The sequence below is a fragment of the Brachyhypopomus gauderio genome, chromosome 16 (genome assembly GCF_052324685.1).
Source record: "Brachyhypopomus gauderio isolate BG-103 chromosome 16, BGAUD_0.2, whole genome shotgun sequence".
Taxonomy (NCBI): Eukaryota; Metazoa; Chordata; class Actinopteri; order Gymnotiformes; family Hypopomidae; genus Brachyhypopomus; species Brachyhypopomus gauderio.
The window spans coordinates 7,822,313-7,830,310 of NC_135226.1; the positions used below are offsets into that span (position 1 = coordinate 7,822,313).

A 7,998-nucleotide genomic window follows, 5' to 3' on the forward strand; every position below is an offset into this window, starting at 1 on the left:
TTTTCAAATTGGCCCAACAGAAGTTACAGGTTAGTCTTTTTTTTTTTGCAAACGCTCTTTAATTCCGCAAAGGTTATTTTCAACAGCGTTATTCGTTGAAACAGATTAGAATCACAATGTACTTCAAATGCAAATGTGACATCTTTCAGTGATGGATACCAACCATGTCAATCATTGTGGGTTGTGTCACATGACAAAAATGACTGGTGTGATTTAACAGTCGGCAAAAACGAGTTAGGAATACACGGGATAAGATGGGCCCACTTCCAACCAATTGCAATTTTAATGATTTTTTTGTCATTTTTTTGCACAGGGTTTTATAGGAATATAAAAGTTGGAAGGGACATTCAAGTTTTAAATCTCCACATTAAATTAAAAACATGTGGAGGTAAACAACCAAGTCATTGAGCTCCAGAGGTAGAGACCAACAATGTGAATTCATTATATACATATACACAAACAGTTCAGTGTTTCTTTAAAGAAAAATGAAATAATAATTATAATAATAATAATAATAATAATTATAATAATGGGTTCTACTTCATTAGACTACTCATATCCACAGCTCTGCAGTACACACAAGACACAATTAACATAATTGGTTATGTGTTTGTTTCCATAATCATACTGTTTTGGATTATGTTTTATCTACACTTGTTAGTGCAGGGAAAAAAAAGTGGAAAAAGAAAAAAATAATATTTACAAATATATGCAAGTCTCAAAAATAAAATCAAATTTCACAGCCCTAAAAAAATGTGCAGGCTAATTTGACCTCTATACAGCAGTACTGTTATGTTTGATTCCGTATTATTTCTTTCTTTTCATTTTTTGGTTTTTGTACGGCACATATTTTGAACTTTTTAAGGGGTAGTTTGGAAACCTATCAACTACGCACTTATTTACATACCATATTCAGTGGATCACGAGGAAGCATGCCATAGCACATTAAAGAACAAATAAAAATACTCCTCTAAAAATATATTAAATATTTTCATTTTGTGAGATCTGTTTTTTTTTTGTTGTTTTTTTCTTTTCTTTTCTTTTCTGAGAGATTGTGTTATGGACAGTGTGATATATGGAGGTGAAACTACTCCTCTGCTCTAAACCTTCACGGACTACGTCCCTCCCTGTGAGGAGAAGCCAAAACAACGAAACCCAAAGCACGAGGCGGGTCCCGCCACTCTGGGCCGGGACACGGCCGGAATCATGCGCTGGAGCCGTTCATGCATGTTCCCGCACACACTTTAGGAATAAGCTTTGGGAATATCGTTTTCACGGAATGCCTGTTTAGCCTCTCTCTTCTCTTTACCCCATGGAAATCTTTGCTGTCTTTTTTTTTTTTTTTGGCATTTCAGGTTACCGCATGGTTTCACAAACAAGCAGTCGTTCACATTCCTTCGACGTTTTATGTTTTTGTTTGTTTTTGCATTACTGCTGCTCAGTCATGTCTCACGACGGCAGCCGAGACGTAAACGAGACGTCTCGCCACCTGCTCCCAGCCCCAGCGTAGGCCCCTGGGACCTTCCCGCTTCGGTCCTGACCTACGGGACTACACGTCTGCTCTACGCGGCAACAGCACTACACCCCCCCCCCCAGTACGTGTTCAGCTGGGGAGGTGGGGACGCATACGCAGACCTGCGGTGGCTCCGCCCCCTACAGCCCGATTGGCTGGGGCCGGTACTGGCATCTCGTGTCCAGGCTGGCTACGCCGGGTCACGCCCACCGCGCCGCTTTTCGGCACCGACGGGGGCAAAACGTGAGCTGGGAGTCCATACCCGGCACAGACGCCCTCGCCATCGGCATCCCCTGCAGTGTCACGCACGACTGCGAACGGCGACCTCTGACCTCTTCAACATGAGAAATCAAAAGGGAAGTAATGGTTGAGAGAAAGAGGATGAAACTGACAAATACTTCAAAAAAGATGAAAAAAACAATAAGAACAAACAAAGAACAAACTATAAAATTATTTACTACAACTTAACATTAAATAAATTAATAGCGATGAGCTGATTCTAGCTGGACCAGTGGAGGTCCTGAGGGAGAGGCGGCACGTGTGTGCACGTCAGCGAGTCAGCGAGTGAAAGAGAAATATCGCCCTCTACTGGTGAATAAATAAAGCCTGACATACAGATATCGGATTAACAGCTTCCTTCAGCGCCTCTATGCTGACATTTGACACACACTCGAGTCCACACAGCTCGTCTTCGTCTAATGGCTGTGCCCGGCCGCTACAAGAGTGAGTGTGTACATATGTGCCCACCCACCCACACAACCCCCCAACACACACACACACACACACACACACACACGTGCCCTGAGGCCGTCCCTCCCTCCTGTCCCTCCTTAGTCAGCAGTGGTTTGCGTCTTTAAACTTCATTTCGTTAGTACTACAGTACACGCATGAGCGCTTTGGCTAGCGCTGGACTCCAGTGAAATGCTACGCAGGATCGGGCGCGCCTGGGCGTCAGTAGTCCAGGGGGGGGGGGGGGGGGGTGAGTGGGAGGAGACTAGGGAAGGGAAACCACCATGGTTTTCATGTCTTCATCATCATCATCATCATCATCTTCGTCACCATCATCGTCGTCGTCGTCTGGAGCTACTCCCACACAAGCGGAGATGGAGGCATCTCTGAGGGTTGGGCTACTGTAGAGCTGAGAGAAGGAGGGGGGGGGGGGGGGGGGGGGTTCAGTCACACCCACAGCACCCTTATGTCTCCGACTAGTGTTCACAACATGCTTGAGGAAATACCAACAGAACAAAAAGAACAGAAAAACATCTGTTCTCCTCCTCCTCCAAAAGCACTGCGCCCCGCTCACCTGATAAAGCTTTTGAAGGCAGCGGACTGGGGGTTGATACAGAGCGGCACCCGATTTCCCTTCTGCTGATCCAGGATGAACTGATGAATGATCTCTGTGAGATGTAAACAGACACACAAGGGGACTTTTGTAAACGACTGGTATTTATAAACGACAACTTTCAACTTTTTGGTTGAAAGGCCTTGAGTCTGCAGTTCTCTTCTACCTTTTAAAGTCAAGAAGGCTGACAGCCAGAACGTGTAAAAGAAACGTGCGGGGTGACGTGCACAGTCAGACGGGTCCTCGTGCGTGTGAACGTGAGGAGGCTCCCCGCTGCCCCCCACAAGAGCACACAGGCTGCTCACCCTTGCTCTGTTAATTTCCCCGCAGAACGCCCTAGGCAGGAGGAAGACGAGGGGGGAGGAAGGGCGGGGCTGTTCTAAGCCTGACTTTAAGCAACGAGCTGTTGCTAACAGCAGCCGGGAACAGGAGCCTGGTGGTGATGATGGGAGGTGAAAATGAAGCTTGGGGGGGGGGGGTGTGGTGGTGCATGACGTCGCCAGCAGGGGGCAGTAAGGCAGGAGGGCGCTAGCAGCAGGAGCACAGACAGGCATGACAGGAGCATGATCCTAGACCTGCCTGAGCCCAATTAGAGAGAGAGAGAGAGAGAGAGCGCAAGTGAGAGAGACAGAGAGCATGAAAGAGAGGTAGAGAGAGAGAGAGTGTGAGAGGGAGGGAGGGAGAGAGAGAGAGAGAGAGTGCAAGAGAGAGAGAGAGAGCACGAGAGAGAGAGAGGGAGGGACAGAGGAAGAGAGAGTGCAAGAGCGAGAGACCAAGAGACAGATACAGAGACAGAGAGATAGCGGGAAAAAGTGAAAGAAAGTGAAAAAAAGAGTGAGGGAGAAAAAAGAGTGAAAGAGAATGCAAGAGAGAGAGCGTTTGAGAGTGAGAGAAAGCTAGAAAGAGAGAGAGAGAGTATGTGTAATTGTGCTAGTGGGCGAGCGATATACAGACAGATGGCCAGTCTGTTCTCACCTTTGACCTGCCGCACAGAGGTGAGGTTTTTTTCGAAGCCATCGTCGAACTTGGGATTGGTGATGGGCTCGAAGTCGTTGGTGTAGACCCGGCCAGAGGACGTGGTGTAGCAGCACTTGCACATACAGGTGTGGTACCGCAAACGCCCCTCGTCCAGGTACGGGTGGGCCAGAGCGTCTTTCGCCGAGATCCTCTTCGACTGTCGACGACAACGCTGTTAGTCACTTTTACTACGCAGACGCGATCACGATTACACGGATATCGGTGCACTCTGACGCATACATAAACTATTTTCACGCTTTTCACTATTTCATTTAAACTAATTCACGCTTCCAGATTTACACATCACTCTCAGGTGATTCACTATGATAATCTGACCCTCACACCCACAACTAGTATATAAAAATGAATCAAATAGGTGGAATTGGAATTTGGTTTGCGGATGAAGCGGCTGGTCTGGTAAGAGCTGAGAGTTCAGGACACTCACCGGGTCAAAGACCAACATCCTGCAGAGCAGGTGAACGGCCTCGTGGGTAGCCTGACTGGACAGGGTGTACAGGACAGGAAGTGAAGGCTGTGGGAACAGGAACAGGACACTGTAGGCCACGGAAAGGAACAGGACACTTATCCACCACCGGCAACGGTAAAAGAGCGAGAAAGGTTCCGGGCGTGAATCTTGGCAGGGGTGCCGAAGGATGACACACATGTAACCAGTTGCAGGCCTCCCATTACGGGCCATTATGACCCGAACACAGTTGAAGAACATCCATCAACCATGAAAGGGGTTCTGGGCATGGCAGGAACGTTCCTCTACCAGGCTACAGTGATGTGGGGTCTGGTGTTGTGTGGTTGGGGGGTGGGGGTGTTTCTACTAACAATGCCAAAGCAGATAGCTGGCCAGGCATTAGCTGGGGATATGGGACAGCGAGAACAATGATCAGGGTTATTTTTAACCCTGTCTAATTATCTCCACCACCCACCAGGCCCACCCCCACCCCCACCCACACCCCCACCCACACCCCCACCTCTCCTCTCCCCAACCAGCCCGGCTGCACCGCTGATTAACGAAAAAAGCCCAACGGTAATCGTTTGTGTTCCCTGATTAGTGTATGTGTGTTTTTCTTCTTCCCTGTACAGTGCACAGACGCAGACTGGTGATGAGAGAGAGAGAGAGAGAGAGAGAGAGAGAGAGAGTGTGAGAGAGAGAGAGAGAGAGTGAGAGAGAGAGAGAGAGAGAGAGAGAGAGAGAGAGAGAGAGAGAGAGAGATATCAGGAGAGAAGAGGGGGATGAGAGTAGAGGAGGTGAATGGAGCAGTGCAGTGTGGTTCTCTCCACAGGATGCACTGGGAGGGGAGAAGGAGGGAGGAGAGGAGGAGAGGAGAGGAGGAGAGGAGAGGAGGAGGAGGAGGAGAGGAAGGATAATGAGTGCCACGTTTGCAGGGTGGTGAACATGCTTCATTTGCGCACGTGTGCTGTTGACATGAAAACTGCACAGTTGGAGGAATGCAGCCCTTGTGTCCGTGGCAACTGCGGATAAACACAGGGCAGCAGCTTGTGTGTGTGTGTGTGTGTTCATGAGCCTGGATTAGACTGCATTAGTACAGGATTAAAAGGGAGTCGCAGTGTTAGGCCAGCGTGGAGGGTCGGGGAGCTCGGATAATCCAGCCGCGAGCCAGGAGGGCCAGCAACGTGGGGTGGTCGCCATGGACACCCAGCATGCCCACTGCCCCCACTGTCCAACCCAAACAGCAGCCCTGTATGCACCACCATCGTTCGCCACTAGGGGCCACTGCAGGGAGTTGTAACAGATTCAGTTATGGTTTTGTGGAACTTCACTTTTGCTTTAGCTGGGGGCATATATTTCTCAAATTAAACACAGCACCCTTATTTAAAACTTGCTTCAGTTTTCTGTAATCCTGCAAAAAAGTCTGTATTAATATTTAAAATAATTCACATTCCTAAATAATTAGAAATAATTAATAGACACCTGTGTACCTCCTCCCCTGCGACATCTTGGGTGTGTGTGTGTGTGTGTGTGTGTGTGTGTGTGAGTGTGTGTGTGTGTGGCCTGAAACACTCGCACACACACTCAACACTTGGGATCCAGTTGGAAAGGACCGGGCCGGTGCTCCTGGGACCGGCCCAGCTGAGAACAACAAAGAAGGCGGAGCCTCACCTGCCTCGTGGCTTTGCGGTGTGAGCAGGTGCAGAAGCACAATGGGAGGAAGTGTTGGCCAAGACTCCGCCCCTCACCCGGGCGTGGGCGGGTCAGACCAGCACTGGCGGACAATGGAGACCACAATGCTGCCTGCAGATGAGCCGGTTATGTACCAGCGGACCTGGTGGAGAATTTCAGGTCTTTTCCCAGTTCCCTTTGTCAGTTGAACAGGCTGCATGTTCCATGGACAGAGAGATTGTGGTGTGAGGCTGGTGGGTAAATAACCCGCTGGCACAGGGAACTACGAGAGTCCCGCATCCCGCCGGTGTCTCGGGTTTAAAGGCAGAGCGCTCGGAATCACCCGCGCCGGAGCTACAGTAGCGTCTGGGCTACGGCTCCCCTGGGCTCGCGGAGACGGTCAACCCGCCATCTGTGGCTCACGGCTCAGGCAGCGACAGCAGGAGGAGAAACGCGCGAGCCCCGCTCGCCCACATCTGCCCCGGCTCTGGGCCCGGGACACCCGACACCGGGCCCTCCCTGCCTCCTCTCCTCACGAACGCCCCCCCCCCCACCATCACCGCCGCCCACCCCCTGCTCGGCCCCCGCCAGGGACGCTGGGTAAATGCGTGCGGCGAGTGACAGTCTGCGGAGATGGAAATCCGATCCGATCACGCGGCCTCTCTCGGCCCGGTCGGTGAAAAACAGCAGTCGGGTCGCTGCATCTGCCTGGCAGCTTCAACACGCACACAGCCAGGTGGTGCAGGTCCAGCTGAGAGGACCGTCACGAGGCTGGAAACACAAACTCTCTTGTCTCCACCCCTCCACCCAACCTCCACCCCTCCACCCCCACCCAACCTCCACCCAACCTCCACCCAACACCCACCCAACCTCCACCCCTCCACCCCCACCCAACACCCACCCAACCCCCACCCAACACCCACCCAACCTCCACCCCTCCACCCCCACCCAACCTCCACCCAACCCCCACCCAACCTCCACCCAACCCCCACCCAACCTCCACCCCTCCACCCCTCCACCCAACCTCCACCCCTCCACCCCCACCCAACCTCCACCCAACCCCAACCCAACCTCCACCCAACCTCCACCCCTCCCCCTCCTCATCTCCCTCTCTCTCTCTTTTTGCAGTTCGCTGTCTTTTTTTCTGACCATCTCTCTCTGTCAGTTCATCTGTCTCCCACTGTCTCTCTTTCTCTCCGTCAGTCTGTCTCTTTCTCCCATTCTGTGTGTGTGTGTGTGTGTGTGTGTGTGTGTGACAGATGTCAGGTATTCTCTCTCTCTCTGTTCCTCTCTTACTGCTGAGAGCATTGCAAAATTAATACATGAGTAATGAGGTCCCTGGTGGTGCCGACTGCCAGTTGATCTTTACAGGTGCACCTTCTCCACCTCCCCTCGCTGCTCTCTCCTCCTCCACCCTCCCTCCATCCTTTTGCACGTTCTTCAGCCCACTCTGACCCCCCCACCCCACCACCACCACCACCACCAAGGTTTTGTTTTTTTTGGGTGGTGTGGGGATGGAGGAGGTGGTATTGGGTCCTTGTGGGATGCTGAACCCTGAACCCTGACCCCTGACCCCTGACCCGCTTCCCATTCGTCCTCCGAACCTGCCTGCCTGCCCGTCTCTCTGTCCAGAAAAAGGAGAAAGCGTGAAGAAACACACACCTGTGCCACAAACCAGTCGGTTCACTTTTCCTCTCCCTTCTCATTACAGGTTTGTGGGGAACAGTATGTTCAGGGAAGGCGTTGAGAAATGACGAAAACTCCCATTTAAAAATAATCGGCCTCAGAACACAGAACGCACCTGCTCAGACGCTTATTCGGTCCCTGACAAAACCAGCCGCCGGATAATAAATAGAACCAGCACGACTTCCCAAACAAGGCAGTTCTGCTAGTCATCTAGTGTGTTTTAAAATGCACTAGCTTTACCCTGAACGCTTTGATAGATGGCAAAGGTGACGGGGAAGATGCAAAATATTAATCTCCAACAGCCAC

The 7,998-nt window shown here is 51.0% G+C and overlaps 1 protein-coding gene across 1 annotated transcript in view; it reads right to left on the reverse strand.

The window, feature by feature from the left end:
* The window catches only part of nlk2 (nemo-like kinase, type 2), a 41,680-nt gene continuing 33,682 nt past the window's right edge, over window positions 1-7,998 (reverse strand). The window contains exons 8-11 of the mRNA XM_076977451.1: window positions 4,318-4,404; window positions 3,831-4,029; window positions 2,817-2,910; window positions 1-2,651 (exon numbers count right to left, since the gene is read on the reverse strand). Coding sequence (XP_076833566.1) covers window positions 2,597-2,651; window positions 2,817-2,910; window positions 3,831-4,029; window positions 4,318-4,404 — 435 coding nt within the window. The 3' untranslated portion in view covers window positions 1-2,596. The remainder of the gene's footprint in view (window positions 2,652-2,816; window positions 2,911-3,830; window positions 4,030-4,317; window positions 4,405-7,998) is intronic.